Raw genomic sequence first — 18,614 nt, forward strand, 5'->3', positions numbered from 1 at the left:
TCTCCGCACCGACTGGAGAAGCACTACCGGGTCACGCAGAACGAGCCCCTCCTTTTCAGAAGGCCGGGGCGAGCAGTGACTGCGCCTGCGCTAGCTCCTGGGCTTTCGCGGGGGCTGCTGGGGGCGTGGAAGTCGGGGACGCGCTGGGGTGTGCGCAGCCGTGAGGACGCGCCTGTCTGCTTGCGCGCGCTGGAACCCGGACTCTTGAGTGGAAACCGAAGACGCACGTGGGAGGAACGCGTGGAGCATGAAGAGGCAGGGAGCCTCGTCCGGGCGGAAGCGAGCGCGGATACCGTCCGGGAAGGCGGGTGCGGAAGGGGGCGGGGAGGGGGCGGTCGGCCGACTTCGCTCCCGGGTGAGGGCTGGGCCCGGCGGTGGTTCTGGCCAGTGGATTAATCGCGATTTCCCTGGAAGTACTTTCCTCTCTCCTCTCAGCACCCGCCCCCCCTTCGCCCCCGTTTGGTATATTCTGTCATTCCGGCTTTAAACGTGTGGAAACCCGGGGGCTGGTGGCGAGAGTGGCCCGGCTCTGGAGCCAGATATATAGGTTCGAATCCCGGCCCCACCACATCTCGTCGTGCGACCGTATTCAAGTTGGTTAACTTCTCTCCGCCTCGCTTTTCCCTTCTCCACTGAGGATACCAGTACGCCCTCACGGCACCGCTGTGATGGTTCAGTGTCGAGCGCTGAGCTCAGTGCCAAACCTGTGGGGACCGCTTAATAGCCTGTAGCTTCTACGGCGGGGTCGAGGATTGCCCCTAAAGCCACACCCCTCCCAAGTGGCAGAGCTTAGCTGCCCCAAGCCCGGAGTTCTTCCTAACGGGCCAGGGTGCGCTGGCATGGCAGGTGTTAGGGAATTTGCCAGGTCCGTCCTCCGTAAACTCTTGGTTCCTCCAAACTAGCAGTTCTCAAACTTTTTAATCTCAAGACCCCTTGGCCCTCTTAAAATTATTCAGACCCTCAAAGACCTTTTATTTATATAGGTTAAATCTATCGATATTGTCCACGTTAGAAATTAAAACAGGAAATTTTTAAATTTTATTTTTATTTTATCAAACAGGAATTTAAAAAAATATTTATTAACTAGAAAAAAACATAATAAACCCATTACATGTTAACATTTTTTATGAAAAAATATCACCATTTTCCTGAGCAAACAAAAAATAGTGAGAATAGTGCCAATGTTTTTGTATTTTTGCAGGTCTCTTTAACATCTGGCTAAATGGAATTCTCATACCTGCTTCTGCATTCAATCTGACAGGTCAAGTAGCCTCCCCAAAATTCCACTCCACTTGTGAGAGAATGAGAGTGAAAAAGGCAAAGTCTCAGTATTACTATGAAAATAATTTTCACTGTACGGACTCTGAAAGTGTGTTAGAGTGCCCTAGTTCAGAGTTAACTGGACTACCCCACTTTGAGAACTGCTGCTCCAAACAAATGTTCTCTTCTTTGATCCCTACAAATAACTTCCTTTTTTAGGACAATTGCCTTACTCTTTTTTTTTAATTTTTATTTTATATTGGAGTAGAGTAGATTAACAATGTTGTGTTAGTTTCAGGTGTACAGCAGAGTGATTCAGCTATACATTTTCATGTATCTACTCTTTTCAAATTCTTTTCCCATTTATGTTATTACAGAGTATTGAGCAGAGTTCCCTGTGCGATACAGTAGGTCCTGTTGGTTATCTATTTTAAATATAGCAGCGTGTACATGTCAATCCCAAACTTCCAGTCTGTCCCTCCCCCCCATCCTTCTCCCCTGGTAACTGTAAGTTTGTTCTGTAAGTGTGCATCCCCACCCTCTCCTGGCCAAGGTTGAGCCACGAGATTTCGGGATCTTAGTTCCCCTACCAGGTATTGAACCCGGGCCCTGGCAGTGAAAACGCCGAGTCCTAACCACTGGACTGCCAGGGAATTCCCACCAAGGTGTTTTCTTGTGTGAGGCAAATGGTACCCCTGCAGCACTGTTCAGTTAGATTGATCTGACAGCTGGTGTGGGTGGCTATCAGGAAAACCATGGAATTAATGCAGTGCTGTTGGTTAAGGGCACAGAGTGTCACTTAGCTCTTTCTGATAGTCTTCTCCTAAATAAATGAGGCAGTTACAGTTTGATGTTAGTGGATGATAGACTTTTGTTTTTCAAGTTGAAAATTGATTTTAAAAAAAACTATAAAAGCAACATCGGGTAGAAGAATCAAGCAATATAGAAAAGTAAAAAGAAGAAAGTAAAAGTAACTTTAAATCTCACCACCTAGTAGTAACAATTATCAGTATGTGGTGAACATTCTTTTAGGCATTATTAGGTATGCATTCAGTAGTTTTAATTTTTTTAAAACAGTATGTGCTTAACTTACAGAAAAAATTCAAAACTCTGTTTTCATCACATCTTTAGTGTAAATACATGAATTTTTATGAATTTATAAATATTCAGCCTTTAGTAAATCTTCGTGTGTCTATCGTGTACTGTGGTAGACAATGTACTTACTGTGGGTAATAATAAAGATTTCTCACATAAAGACTTTACTTAGGAAGTTTAGGTCAAGTAAGAGTGATCAGACACCTATCTACATAAATAATAATATGAGAAAATAATGTTTTAAAGAGATGAGTTAGTGCTTTAAAGAGGAACATATAGTTTATGAAGAGTTATATGAGTTCAGAAAAGGGAGATACAATTTCCTACTTTGGGAGAGAGAAAATATCATGGAAATGTGATTTGACATGAACCTTGGAAGATTTTAGCATTCAAAGATAGAGCTGGAAGCACTGTGGATTGAGGAGATGGCATAACCAAGAGCAGGGATGGGGATCAGGGGGAACTTGAGGCATGTAGAGGAAATAATGTATAGTTAATTAATGACAACTAGTACTTTTTGTATACTTAGTGGGTACTATACACTTGAAATGAATTATCTCATTTTATCCTCACTACTCTGAGGTAGGTACTAAAACCTACTCTGTTTTATAGAAAACTTAGGCTAAGTAATTTGTCTAGAATCACACAAATCAGTTGTCTGGTCAGGATTTGAGATCCATCCCTGCTCTTAAATATACATACCTTATGAAGAAGTTTAAACATATTCTGCAGGTGTTGAGAAGCCATCGAAAGAATCTTGACCTGGAATGTGATGATGAGGTCTGTGTTTTAGGAAGATTAACTTGGCATTCAGTGTATATTTTTCTCAGTATAATTTCTTTTTTTTAAATTTCTTTTTTTATACAGCAGGTTTTTATTAGTTATGTTTTATACATATTAGTGTATACGTGTCAACCCCAGTCTCCCAATTCATCGCACCACCACCCCAACCCCCACCGCTTACCCCCTTGGTGTCCATGCGTTTGTTCTCTACATCTGTGTCTCTATTTCTGCCTTGCAAACCAGTTCATGTGTACCATTTTTCTAGGTTCCACATATATGCATTAATATATGATATTTGTTTTTCTCTTTCTGACTTACTTCACTCTGTTTGACAGTCTCTAGGTCCATTAGACATTTGGATTTTGGCAGCAAAATGTAAAATATCTGTGGTCGCGTGGTCTGGATGGATAGTATCATCATGAAATTTCATTGTTCTCTGTATATTTTAGGAGCAGCAAATGGGTTTCTTATGGAAGTGTGTGTTGATTCAGTGGAGTCAGCTGTAAATGCAGAAAGAGGAGGTAAGAGAAATTAGAAAATCATGGCAATTGGCAGTCCTTTTAAAAGTCTGAAAATGAATCCTGTGAACTGACCTTAGGAACCTTTGTGATCTCTAAGGATCCCAGTAATCCTTTTGGAAACAACCAACCAACTAGAAAACCTACTGATCGTCTAGTCCTACTTCCCCAGTAGGTTACATTTTGAGTCAGGTGTCCATAATAGTGCTTACTAACCAACTTTTTTTTTTTTTAATTTTAATTTTTGGCTGCGTTGGGTCTTTGTTGCTGCATGCGGGCTTTCTCTAATTGCGGCGAGCAGGGGCTACTCTTCGTTGTGGTCCACGGGCTTCTCATTGCGGTGGCTTCTCTTGTTGTGGAGCACGGGCTCTAGGTGTGCGGGCTTCAGTAGTTGTGGTGCATGGACTTAGTTGCTCCACAGCATGTGGGATCTTCCCAGACCAGGGATCTAACCTGTGTCCCCTGCATTTGCAGGCAGATCTTTAACCACTGCACCACCAGGGAAGCCCTAACCAACTTTTTAAAAATTGAACTTAGCAAAGATTTAATTTTTTTCAGGCCACTGATTTTAGAGATTTGATGCTTTTTTCATTGTGAGGACTTCTATCATAATCTTTTTTTTTTTTGAACATCATATATTTTACCTCATGGTTTCTTTTGCACCCTGGACTTGCTTTAACAGGAAGCACAGGAATTCCCATCATCTCAGGATCAGAAAAATTTTTAAACTTTATTATAGAAAATTTCAAACATATACAGAAGTAGAGAGAATAGTATAATGAATCACCATGTACCCATCAGCTTTAATCATTTTCAGTACATGGCCAATCTTTCATTTATATTGGGGGTGAGCAAACGTTTTTGTTAAGAGCAAGACAGAATATATTTCTGACTTTGCTGGCCACATTTGGTCTCCGTCATATATTCTTTGTTTTTTTAAAAAATCCTTTGAAAATGTAAAAACCATTCTCAATTTGGCAATAAAAAAAGGGTGAAGTACTGATCAAGCTACAACATAGATGAATCTTGAAATATTATTCTAAGTGGAAGAAAGCAGTCAAAAAATACCACATATTGTATGATTCAACTGTATGAAATATCCAGAATAGGCAATTTTCTTATAGACAAAGTAGATTGGTGCTTGCCAAGGACTGCGGAGCATGGGGAGAAGGGAAAGTGACTGCTGAAGGGTGTGAGGTTTCTTTTTGGGGTTATGAAAACGTTCTAAAATTGGTGACAATGGTTGCAAAATTCTGTGAGCATACTAAAAACCATTGAATTATACACTGTAAAAGGGTGAATTGTATGAAATGGGTCAGTTGTATGAAATGTATGTTTTTTAAAAATACACGAAAACAGGACTTCCCTGGTGGCACAGTGGTTAAGAATCCACCTGTCAGTGCAGGGGACATGGGTTCGAGCCCTGGTCCGGGAAGATGCCAGGTGCCGCTTAGCAACTGAGCCCATGCGCCACAACTACTGAGCCTGCGCTCTAGAGCCCACAAGCCATGACTACTGAGCCCACATGCCACAACTACTGAAGCCCGCGCGCCTAGAGCCCATGCTGCACAAAAAGAGAAGCCACCACAATGAGAAGCCCATGAACTGCAATGAAGTGTAGCCTCCGCTCGACACAACTAGAGAAAACCCGTGTGCAGCAATGAAGACCCAACATGACCATAAATAAATAAATTAATTAATTAATTAATTAATTTTTAAAAATACACGAAAACATGTTAAACTTGAATGCCATAACAAAAAGAAGCTTGTGAGCCTTTGGCCTGCAGACCATCATTTACTGACCTCTGATCTATATTCCTACCTTCCCTCTCCCATCCCCAAATTATTCTGAAGCAAATCCCAGACATTATGTCATTTCATCCACAAATATTTCAGTATCTCTAAAAAGCTTTAAAAATAATAATAATAACCTTTAAAAATAATAATAATAGGGCTTCCCTGGTGGCGCAGTGGTTGAGAGTCCGCCTGCGATGCAGGGGACATGGGTTCGTGCCCCGGTCTGGGAAGATCCCACATGCCACGGAGTGGCTGGGCCCGTGAGCCATAACCGCTGAGCCTGCGCGTCCAGAGCCTGTGCTCTGCAACGGGAGAGGCCACAACAGTGAGAGGCCCGGGTACCGCAAAAAAAAAAAATAATAATAATAACCAAAATATCATTAACATCTTTTTAAAATAATATTTATTAATATCATCAAAAATACCCAGTTAGTTTTCAGCTTTCCCCAATTGGCTCACACAGTTTTGTTTTGTTTTACAGTTCTTTGAATCAAGATATAAACATTTTTTTGATATGTCTGTTTCAGTCTATGTTTCCCTTTTTTCTTTCTTTAATTCTTTCTTTTCTTTCCTTATAGTTTGTTAAAGAAACTGTGATTTTCATCTTTTATTTTAATTTTATTTATTTTATTTTTTAAATTTATGTATTTATTTATTTATTTTTGGCTGCATTGGGTCTTCATGACTGCACACGGGCTTTTCCCTAGTTACAGTGAGCAGGGGCTACTCTTCGTTGCGGTGTGCAGGCTTCTCATTGCGGTGGCTTCTCTTGTTGCAGAGCACGGGCTCTAGGCATGCGGGCTTCAGTATTGTGGCACATGGGCTTGGTAGTTGTGGCTCGTGGGCTCTAGAGCGCAGGCTTAGTAGTTGTGGTGCACAGGCTTAGTTGCTCCGTGGCATGTGGGATCTTCCCGGACCAGGGCTCAAACCCGTGTCCCCTGCACTGGCAGGAGGATTCCCAACCACTGCGCCACAAGGGAAGTCCCGAGATGGCTTTTTTTTTTTTTTTTTTTTTTTTTTGCGGTACGCGGGCCTCTCACTGTTGTGACCTCTCCCGTTGTGGAGCACAGGCTCTGGACGCTCAGGCTGAGCGGCCATGGCTCACGGGCCCAGCCGCTCCGCAGCATGTGGGATCTTCCCGGACCGGGGCACGAACCCGTGTCCCCTGCATCGGCAGGCGGACTCTCAACCACTGCACCACCAGGGAAGCCCCCGAGATTGCTATTTTTTTAATCAATGAAGAGTCAGTGTTCCACTGTGGTCAATCCAGAAACTTCTTTATTCTAAATCACTTCGTTGTACGTAGAGAAGCAACCCTATAATACAAAATTTTAAGAGACCTAGCTTAACTTGAATTAACTCTTAAATTTGACTATCAGTAGCAATGTGGGTTGCAGAATATAGTTGGGTTTAAAAATAGAGTTTTACTCTAGTTTTATAATTTGATTTCTCTCAGTTTCTAAGACTCTGTTCTACACTTAGGAAAAAAATGTTAAGTTTGCTGTTTAATAAGAGTTTATTTTGGACAATAACTTTTGAACAATGCTTTTGAAAATTTTTCTTAATTTTTTTAATTAAAAAAATTATTATGGGCTTCCTTGGTGGTGCAGTGGTTGAGAGTCCGCCTGCCGATGCAGGGGACACGGGTTCGTGCCCCGGTCCGGGAAGATCCCACATGACGCGGAGCAGCTGGGCCCGTGAGCCATGGCCGCTGAGCCTGCGCATCCGGAGGCTGTGCTCCGCAATGGGAGAGGCCACAACAGTGAGAGGCCCGCGTAACACAAAACAACAACAACAACAACAAAATTATTATGCTTAGCAATGCTTTTCTTATTACAGGTGCTGATCGCATTGAATTATGTTCTGGCTTAGTGGAAGGAGGAACCACACCCAGCATGGGTAAGTGTCCATTTTTCAGATTTTCTCATAGAGCCTGGAGACAATTGATAATCTGTTTCATTGGGATATTTTACTGAAGTTACTAACATGTTAACTATGCCATGGATATTGTATCAGTTAGAAATGTTTATGGTTGCAAATAAACTTGTCTATCACAGATGTGATCAAATAGATTTTTTTTTCCCTTATGTATCATAAAGTTGAGATTAAGTTACTGTTAATATTGGTTCATATGCTCTACAGTAATGTCAAGGACCGTGTTTTTTTTTATCTTTCCATTCTGGCATCCTTGGTATACTGATTTTTGTCTTCATTTCACCCCTCTTAGTCTTTGTGCTGTTGTCATACATTTTTCTTTTACATATGTTAAAAAACCCACACTGCATTGTTATTATTTTTGTTTAAAGAGCCAGTTATCTTTTAAAGAGGTTGAAATAATAAGAAGACATCATATTTACCCATGTGTAATTAACCATTTCTGATGCTCTTCCTTTGTATAGATCTATATTTTCATCTGGTTTCATTTTCCTTCTGCCTGAAGTAATTCTTCTAACATTTTTTGTGGTACAATGTGCTGGTGATGAATTCTTTCAGCTTTTGTGTATCTGAAAACACCTTTCCCCATTTTTGAAAGATATTTTTGCTGGGTGTAGAATTCTAGGTTGACAGTTTTATTCTGCCAGGACTTTAAAGATGCTTCTCCACTGTCTTCTTGCTTGTATTGTTTCTGACAGGAAATCTGTCATCCAAACCTTTGTTCTTTTCTGTGTAATTTTTCTTTCTCTTTGTTACTTTTAAGATTTTGTTCTTTATTCTTGGTTTTGAACAATTTGAGTATGATGTACCTGAGTGTAGTTTTTTTCATGTTTCTTGGACATGTGCATTTGTACTTTTCATCACATTTGCAAATTTTTCAGCATTTAATGTCCTCCACTCCCTCCTTCAAAGACTTCAACTAACTTACTTAAGCCTGCTTAAAATTGTTCCACAGCTCACTGATGAACTACTCTTAAAAAAACTTTTTCTCTGTTTCATTTTCTATAGATCCTATTCCTTTGTTTTCAAGTTTATTGATCTTTTCTCTGCAATGTCTAATTGCTGTTAATCCCACCTAGTGTATTTTTCATCTCACACACTGTAGTTTTCATCCCTAGATATTTGAGATTGTTGTTATATCTCTCATGTCACTTTTTAGCTTTTTTGAACACGTAGAATAAAGTTACAATAGCTATTTTAATGACTTGGCTGCTAATTCTAACATCTGTATCAGTTCTAGGTTGGTTTTGTTTGATTGATTTTCGCCTAATGATGCATCTTGTTTCCCTGCCTGATAATTTTTCATTGTATGTAAGACATTATGAATTTTGCTTTGCTGGGTACTGGATACTTTTATATTCCTATAAATATTCTTGAGCAGTTAGGTAACAGTTTGTTCATTTTGGATTGGGTTTTTAAAATTTGTTAAGTGGGTCTGGAATAGTGTTATTCCCCACTACTGAGGCAAGACCTTCTGTGTACTCTACCCAGTGCCCCATGAATCTTGAAATTTTCCTGTGTGTGGCTGGTGGGAACAGGCATTATTCCTGTCCTGGTGTGAATGACAGGCACTATTTCTTCTAATTCTTTTCAGTGGGTCTTTCTCTGGCTTTGTGTAGTTTCCTTGCGTGCATACGCCGATCGGTACTCAGCTGAATATTAGCGGGAAGGGGGTGTGTGGTTCTGTGCAGATCTCCAGGGTTCTTTTTCTCTCCTCCCTGCTATTCTCTGCTGTGAACTCTAGCCACTTGGTCTTCCTGGACTCTCAGCTTTGTCTCCTCAACTCAGAGAATTCTCTGGCCTCTGCCTGGGTTCCGTCTCCCTATGCTGTGGCCTGGAAAACTCTCAAGGTAGTAATCTGGGTCATTCAGAGAGCTCACCTCATTTGTTTCCCATCTCTCAGGCAACATTATCCTTTGTTGCAAACCATTGTTTCATATGTTTTGTCTGTTTTTTGGTTTTATGGGTAGAAGGGTAAATCCAGTTCCTGTTACTCTGTCTTGGTCAAAAGCCCAAGTCCCTATATGAAATTTTGACTCCAATATTTTACTCCGAGATGGATGATAGCGTTATTTAGTATAAAAGATTTATATATGCAATGGCTTTTTGGACTCCCCTCTCTAAAATAAAGGAGGGCATTCCCTGGCCACTTTGTGAAATACCTAGAACATACCTGTTATTTGAGTGCAGTCTGGTTTTTGCAACAGCAGTCATGTATGATTCATTACTTGGTGATGGGCACATTGCTATCCCATGCAGAATCGGGGTTCTTGTAGCAAGGAAAAAGACGTAAATTCACATTGGGTAAACACTAATGGTGCTTGCCACAGATCTTATACCATTGAGTGTTTCTGAACTAGCCACGAAGTGTGTCAAATTTGGGTACTTTTATTCATAGATCTCCTCATAAAATCACAAATAAGTTCAACTTTGCTCCCTTTTGCATATCTCTTATTAAAAAAAAGGCTTTGCTAAATATCTTTTTCCATTAAGGAATCATAAACTTTAGAACTATGTAACCATCTCTATAGTAGGTTTTAAATAGAGCTGTAATCATTATGAAGGAGAAACTGGATCTTAGGGAATACACTGGCAGAACATAGAGCCTGGTAGTTATTACACTTTCAAATGTCACATTCCAGTAAAAGAATTTAGTTGAGTCAACTGACAAGTGCTTTTAAAATGTGGTAACTTCCTTCTATTTTCTAAATTGCTTTTTTATTTACCCTTGATTTTCTTATTACGTAACTTCTACTATATGTACGTTTTTCTTCTCAGTGTCTCCTTTTTCCTTTAGATCCATCTTTCTATGGTTTATTCCATCAACTCTTCCATTTCTTGTAGAAGTGATACACTAGAGCAAATGTAAAAGACCAGTACAGTAATATTTTATTGACTTCCTTGAGCTTTTAGCTCACATTTGAATTTTAATTAGTCTGCTCTATTCTTATAGGTGTCCTTCAAGTAGTGAAGCAGTATGTCCAGATACCAGTTTTTGTGATGATTCGGCCGCGTGGAGGTGATTTTTTATATTCAGACCGTGAAGTTGAGGTGATGAAGGCTGACATTCGTCTTGCCAAACTTTATGGTGCTGATGGTTTGGTATTTGGGGCACTGACTGAAGATGGACACATTGACAAAGAACTGTGCATGTCCCTTATTGGTAAGAATTTGTATCTGAGACCAAAAAGCGTCTAATGATGATTGCATTGAATACTCCCAATATAGAAAAACGCAATCACAAAACTGACTTTTCATTCACACTTGCAGGCACTTATACTAACCTATTTTAAACACTAGCTATTTAGGTGTTTTGGGTAGAGACTATGTGTGACATAGCCCTCCTGACTCTCTCAGTTACTATAGATTGGATTCTGCTACTGTTCCTATAGGGTTTAAGGGAAATTTACCTTGATTCCTTTAATCACAGCACTGAAAAGTTGAAAAGCTATTACAGTTGGTGAGGATGGGGAGATGTAGAGAGGACAGAAGCAAACTACTGATATTACTAGGCCAGAGTATTTCTTGAAGATTTTCAGAAGGGTCGTAATAGATGTAATGCTACCCTTATAGTTGCCAAATCATATAGTTTTTATTTGGTGCCTCTAAGGAGTGGATGACTTTTTTTTTTTTTTAACTGAAAATCAGAGATTAATGGAAACATAGGACTTTTGGATTTGGAAGGTTGCCATTTTTTTATTATTTTAGTTCAGTGTCTTCACTTAAGAGAAGAAAGTATTAAAAAGTTCATTCTAACATGGAGAATTCTGTAAATAGTAATCAGTGATGATCTCTTCATTCATGTTGTCATGTGATTTTCTTTATATAGCTATTTGCCGTCCTCTGCCAGTCACTTTCCACCGAGGTGAGTCATTTCCATTTTAGAAGTTCTGTTGAACGGTGTCAGTTTTCTCATTTCACCAAATGCCACAACCTTTTTTCTGGAACACAATTGTATAGTGTCGTTACAGTGTTACCAATTGGTTTTTTTATACTGGTCATGGGACTAACAGTTGTAAATTTAGAGATGGACAATTTCTAGAAAATATGAAGGCTTAGTTATGAAAAGTTGTTAAAAGCAGAAGGTGGTGGTGGTGGCATATAATAGAGGGAGAGAGTAAGCATTGCCTACAAGTGCGTGTGCTTGTCACAGCTTTCCAAGCAAGAATCCTGAGATTCATTTTTATTAGTTTGCCTCAGGTCATGTGCAGTCTCAAAAAGGATAAATCACTATGGCCAATGAAAGGAAATGTGCTGCTTGGCTTAAGCCAGATAAGATCATTCTGGAGCTAGGAGTGAGGTCAGCTTTCACAGATGAATATAAGATTCGTGGGCAGAGAGGGGGAGGGTATCTGATGAAGAATTGGATACTATTAGGAAGAGGAGAGAAGAAATAGGTGCTGGATAATCAATGAACAGATGTTCACTATAGTGCACAAAATTATTGTACATTATTGATAGCTTGTCTGCATCAGAATGATTTCTAAAAAGTATCTTCTTATCTCTAAATCAGGCAGTTACAATTTCCATACATTTTTGCCTAGCATTGGTAAAATGGAGGAACAAGTGTGAATTTTGCCTTCAGAGGCACTGCCATTGCACATGAAAAGAAAGAAGTCTTCAATTTTTTTTATTTGATGATATGCATGAAAAATTATTGAATATTTTTTGTCCTTTTGAGTAAGCATCCAAAGATTAGGATGAGAGTGGACACTAGGATTTGCATCCATTTGTAGAAATTAAGTATATAGCATTTGTAATCCTTGTTTCTTTATGAAATGAGTAACACCAGAAAACTTTCTTGACTTGCTGTTTAGCAATGCTTCTCATAAACTAGCAATAACTAAAAGATGTTAGATCGCTTAAAAGTCAGAACTTTGAAGCTAGCCAAAAGAAAAAAGAAAAGTTTTAAAATATGAGGTAATTTAAATTAGTAAACATTTATCTGAAAAATATATAGTTTAAAATTTGATATGGTAAATAATTCAAAATAAACCCACCATATAGAATATATTTGTCTGTTCTTAAACTAAGAAAATCATTTCAAAGTTTTTGTCTTTTCCTTCAATAAATTTAGCAAAAATATTTCCATGTTTTTATATTGTTATATTGTCCTGTGCTCCACATTTTTTTCACTCATGTATTTAATATTATGACAGTATAATCACTGAGAAGGTACTGCCACCAAAAAAGGAAAATCCTCTGTGTTACATTTAGCTGCCTACATACACTAAAGGGTGAAAGGAAGGGGTCTACCGCCTAATCCACCATAGATTAGCACTTACGTATCATGTAGCAGTGCTGAGAACCAAAGCAGAAGTAGTTTTCTTTGGGGTTCCTATTGCCAGTTTCCTCACTGAGGGGGAGAGAAGTCTCTTAGAAAGTAGGATGGAACTGAAACCTCATATAGTCTGTTGTAAACAACTTTCCTTATACTATGAGTCTTGAGTACATGGGATAAATGGATTAGAATAAAATATTAGTCAATAATGAGAATGTGAACCAAGGCTTTTTCTAGAACTGGTGAGTGTAATGTTTTCATTCTGTTTGTCCAGTTTGTTTGAACCCTTAGAGCAGACTCCCAAATTTGAGTCACTTGCCTGTTACGTTTACAATTTTACCATATCCAAGGGCTACTTGTGCAAATGTATTTAATAATTTTCTTAAAATCTTAAGTAAATTTATTTTAAAGAGAAACTTTATAACTAATGAAAAATGGAAACTTTTCACTTCTAATCTGCATTTAAGTAAATGCATCTGTTCAAATGCATACCATCTAAAATGATCCTGCATACCATTGGTGGCATGCTGACTGTGGTATGCTGGTAAACTGGTTCTCAGGAAAAAAGAGTCCTGATTTGTAGCATTTGTTGATTTCTGTGGTTTTGTACTTTCACCTTGACTAATTTCAGCTGCCAATGGATTGACAATCATGCTTGCAAAATTCCTGAATATTTAACAACTGACTCTTGCAAGCCAGGACAAGCTAGGTCCAGCATACCACTGTGTGTATACTACATTTTGGAAAGCACTGTATTAGAGATATCTGTTCAAAATTCAAGTCAGTTTTATTTATTTCAGCCTTTGACATGGTTCATGATCCAATGGCAGCTCTAGAGACCCTCTTAACTTTGGGATTTGAAAGAGTATTAACCAGTGGATGCGACATTTCAGCACTAGAAGGACTACCCCTAATAAAGCGACTCATAGATCAGGTACACACAATTTCCTTCCTTTCTTCCTAAGATGCTGTTGTGGTTACTTCTGATATTCTGCTGTTCAACGAGGTTGTGAAACTACATATTACTGACTTTGTGGTTACTCCATAGCAAGCAGGAAATAACATATTTTATAATTTTTATTTCTTTCACATGAGCATTTTTAGTAGCCAAGGCTCTTAAGATCAAATTATAGACAATGCCTAAATAACTGATCTAATTTGGATAACCACAGCAAATTTTACCTTTCTTCTGCCATCAGCGTTGCATAGTTTAAGCCATATCTTCTTACTGGCAACCTATGTATACTCAGGGGTTCCCACATAAAATTTGAGAAAATTATCATTTCGAGGTGAATTCTAAAACTAAAACTGGGACTTCCCTTGTGGTCCAGTGATTAAGACTCCACGCTTCCACTGCAGGGGGCACGGGTTCGATCCCTGGTGGGGGAACTAAGATCCTGCATGCCAGATGGCACAGCCAAAAAAAACCTAAAACTGTATCCTTCTCATTTCTCCCAAACTACCAAGATAGGAGGAAATACATTTTTCTCTTATATGATGTCCTCTTGTGAGTTCACATCATTTGTAGAACAGCCAGAAGATGGCTTTGTAATTGTAGTATGTCTGTGTTTTTCTGACACCCGTCCAGAGGCATTCTAAGTGAGTGAGTATGGACTTTGAGATGAGAATGTTCTGGATTTGAGACAGTTTTGACACTTGCTGTATAATGTTGAGTAGATTACTAGCGTTTAAGCCTCTGTTTCCTCATGTGAAATTGAGATAAGTTTAATATCTCCTATATAGGGTTGCTCTGAGGATTGGTAGAGATCAGGTAGGATTGGTAGAGATAAGAGATAATATAAGAGATAAGAAAGGCTCTTGGTAAGAGCCTTAGCAGAGTGCTTGATATATATTAGATTTTAATACATGTTAGTGTCTATAATTATTATTACTGCTATTATTAATAATATTATTTAGTGTTTTTGTGTAGACATCTGCTTATGTTTACTTTTCTATAACCATGAAAATAATTTTCAGAAATTTCACCTGAGGATCAGATAAATTTTTCTAGACTGGAACTTACTGGTTTTATAAATATTTATTAAGTATATATTAAGGTGCAGGACATTTGCCCTATGTTGGTGACCAAGGGGTGCCTGCGCACGCACGCGTGTGTGTGTCTGTAGTCATTGCCCTTACAAACTAGTGCACAACAGGCACTTTTAATAGAGTACTATATAAAAAAAAAAAGTGCTGTGGGAGCACATTGGAGAGGAATTAACCCCAGATTTGAGGGATTGGGATTAACAGTAGTTAGCTTCCCAGAAGAAAAGAAATCCACACTGCAATGTTTTACTCATTTGAAGGATGATTAGGAGCCATCAATGTAAAAGGGAATAGGGAGAGGGAGAGTCGGGGGGATGCTCCATGTGGACAAAACAGTATATGCAAAGGCCTAGAAACAAAAGTGAGCATCATTTATTAAGATATTGAAGAATGACTATAATGTTGAATGTGAAGAGAAGAATACTGTCCAGAGCCTTGAAAACTATTTAAGAGTTTGTATTTTATCCTTGGTGCACTGGGGAAGCCTGAAGGGTTTTAAAATAGAAGAATTGATGAGTCAGCTTTCCATTTTAAAATGGTTACTCAGTATGGAGTAGAGAATAATTGTTGTAGTCATATATTGCATTTCATAATATTTGTGTGTGTGTGTGTGTGTGTGTGTGTGTGAGAGAGAGAGAGAGAGAGAGAGAGATTTGTAGTTTAATCACTGGTTGGCAGGAAGAGCTGGGTTAAATATGCTTATACACTAACTTTACTTTTTTTAAGTAAAAGTTATATGTATATATAACAGGTGTACAACATTGATGTTTTGATATACATATACAGAATGAAATGGTTACAGTCAAGATCATGTTCATCTGTTCATATAGTTAACTTGTGTGGCGTGTGTGTGTGGTGAAAGTACCTGAAATCTACTCTCTTAGCAAAATTTTAGTATTCAGTACAGTTTTATTGACTGTAGTCATCATGCTATACATTTGATCTATAGACGTACTCATCCTACATAGCAACTTTGTATCCTTTTACCAACATCTCCCCATTTCCTTCACCTCCTTACCCCTGGTAACCACCATTCTATTCTCTGCTTCTCTGTGTTTTACTTTTTTAGATCCCACATAGAAGTGAGATCATGCTAACTTTACTTTTTGAAGCAGTTACTTAGTAGTATAATATACTGGTTAAAGCATAGGATTTGGGATTAGAAAGGTCTATGTTTAAATCCTGGTTTTGCCACTTATTAACAGTGACCTTGGGCAGTTTATCTAACCATCCTAAACTTCAGTTTCCTTACCTACAAAGTTAGCATAATAATAGTGCCTACCTCTTAGAATAGTTGTGGATTACTTCAGCACAAGGTCTGACACTTAGTAACTGCTCTGTATTGGTAAATCACTTTGATAGCCTCAGGTAAGCATATACTTCTAAATAATCTTTTATGGAAGGCCAAAAAAAAAGTGATAGAATTCATCTCTTTAAGCATTTGTCCATGTTTTAGAAAGCTTTCAGTTGGAAGAAACAGTTACAGTAAGTATGACTTTTTTGCTCCTAAACTCATTTCAGCGTTCTAGATAGTAAATATTTAGTTTTGTGGGTATTTTGCTGTAGTCTGTTTGAGGATACTAAACAGCCTTGTTTCACTTATTTCTCTAACAATTATTAAATTTTGTGAAATAGCCCCCTCTCCCTTTTACTCTCTATTTCATTTCCTTGCTTTTTTATTCATTGTATGTTTAAATATTTATATTTTATAAATATACCTATCTGTTGTCTGTTTTCGTTGAACGTGAAAGCCCCATGAGAATAGGAACTTTCTCTTGCTCATGATGTCAGAGAGGAAAAACTTTTTCTTTACCCTCTTTTTAAAAAGAAAAGTGAACCCTCCTAGGTTCAGTATTAGAGATCCTGCAAATTAAACTGACAAAAGATAGATTTGCAAGAAAACAAGATTGTAATCACGTGTGTATGTATGTATGGGAGTTCACAAAGAAATGTGACTCAAAGAGGTGCTTAGAATTGGGGGCTTATATACCATCTTCTAATAGGTAAAGGAGGGGGAAGAGAGCACTTAGGGACTTAGAAGTGGAAGGAGAAAGGGCCCTTATGGGAAAACAAATGACTTTTTGGAAAGATTATTGTATCCTTAGAAGAATAGATGGGAGATAGGATAGTTTTATGATATTGTCTGCCTGGGTGTGGTGCTGATGAGCTGCTTCCAGAGAGGGGATTTATGACGGTTGAGTTCTTTTTCAGTTCTTTTGGGAGGCTCTGCTTTTAGGCAGATAAGGAATTTCAGCCTTTAGCTCAAAATAATTTTTATGCCACAGTGACATATTTTGGACCCCTTCAGTCACAGTGTTCTTCATACCTACAACAGAGTCTGGTACACGGTAGGCACTTAATAAATATTTGTTGGATGGATGGAGGAGTGAGTAAAGTGACATTTGATAAACACTTTCATGATAGAGCAATTTGATCAGGGTATTATTCTGCAAGTTAGTGAGCTTGTTATAACATTATATGTTATTTTTATTCTGTCATTATTACCTACTGCCACTAGAGTTTCTACTGAGTATGCATTTGTAAAAAGGTGATTTCCTTTTGACTTTCAGTGATACTGGGTATATCACCAAAATTTATTTAGGAAATGGGATGAAAATTAGAATAAAAGTAAGGAAATTTCAATACCTATTATCAGAAATTAAATCAATTCATGTAGTTCAGTTTTATTACTTAATATCCAATAAAATGGACCTATGGTTTTATTTAATTAGTATAATAAGCTAGGGAATTTAGTTGAGGACACATGATTTGAACAGATTTTTTTTCTAGTAATTTACGATTATGCTATTCTCTTTCTTTTCTGCTGAAATCTTACTTAAATTCAACTACTTCCATTCCATCGCATGCCAAGAACTCAGAATTAGTGTTATTTTTCAGTAGTGGCTTTTTTTTTTTTTTTTTTTTTTGTGGGGGTACATAGACCTCTCACTGTTGTGGCCTTTCCCGTTGCGGAGCACAGGCTCCGGACGCACAGGCTCAACGGCCGTGGCTCATGGGCATAGCCGCTCATGGCATGTGGGATCTTCCCGGACCAGGGCACGAACCCGTGTCCCCTGCATTGGCAGGCGGACTCTCAACCACTGCACCACCAGGGAAGCCCTCTTTTTTTCTTTTTTAAAAATTTTATTTTATTTATTATTTTTGGCTGTGTTGGGTCTTCGTTGCTGCGTGCACACTTTCTCTAGCTGCGTTCGTTGCGGTGCAGGGGCTTCTCTTGTTGCGGAGCACAGGCTCTAGGCGTGCAGGCTTCAGTAGTTGTGGCACATGAGCTCAGTACTTGTGGCTTGTGGGCTCTAGAGCACAGGCTCAGTAGTTGTGGTGTATGGCCTTATTTGCTCCGCGGCATGTGGGATCCTCCCAGACCAGGACTTAAACCCGTGTCCCCTGCATTGGCTGGTGGATTCTTAACCACTGCGCCACCAGGGAAGCCCCCAGTAATGGGTTTTCTTAAGATGGTGTGATTATTTAGTATTTATATTTTATTCTCCTATTCTTTGTGTTTATAACAGTACAAGTCTTTAAAGCAATACAATAAAATAACCTTTCTGGGTAGAAAGAGTTACTACTCTGAACATTTTACTTACCCAAGATCCCAAAGAAATAGAAAGATCTATTGAAAATTAGACACTAGTAGTAACTTAATAAATTTAATATAATTATGTTTCTGTTTTGCTGCCTTATTATCCCATGTAAGAGAAGGATATTAAAATTGTTTATTTTTTTCTTTTTTCAGGCAAAAGGCAGGATTGTGGTAATGCCAGGTATTTATTTATCTATCCGTTTACTAGTGTAACACTATAGTGAGGAAGAGCAAAAGAGGCAGGACAGTATGGGGGGTAGTATTAGTACATGGTGTTCGGAAAGAATATATAATTTGA

At 38.6% G+C, this 18,614-nt stretch overlaps 1 protein-coding gene across 2 annotated transcripts in view; it reads left to right on the forward strand.

Moving 5' to 3' along the window:
- Positions 1-2: 2 nt before the first annotated feature.
- The window catches only part of CUTC (cutC copper transporter), a 34,354-nt gene continuing 15,742 nt past the window's right edge, over positions 3-18,614 (forward strand). The window contains exons 1-7 of one of the 2 annotated variants that reach the window (XM_082673212.1): positions 3-308; positions 3,588-3,659; positions 7,293-7,352; positions 10,342-10,551; positions 11,218-11,253; positions 13,470-13,603; positions 18,470-18,497. In XM_082673212.1, coding sequence (XP_082529338.1) covers positions 248-308; positions 3,588-3,659; positions 7,293-7,352; positions 10,342-10,551; positions 11,218-11,253; positions 13,470-13,603; positions 18,470-18,497 — 601 coding nt within the window. In that variant the 5' untranslated portion in view covers positions 3-247. The remainder of the gene's footprint in view (positions 309-3,587; positions 3,660-7,292; positions 7,353-10,341; positions 10,552-11,217; positions 11,254-13,469; positions 13,604-18,469; positions 18,498-18,614) is intronic. The other variant, XM_082673213.1, reaches the window with a different exon arrangement.

This window comes from Grampus griseus, assembly GCF_964374135.1.
Source record: "Grampus griseus genome assembly, chromosome: 16".
NCBI classification, from domain to species: Eukaryota; Metazoa; Chordata; class Mammalia; order Artiodactyla; family Delphinidae; genus Grampus; species Grampus griseus.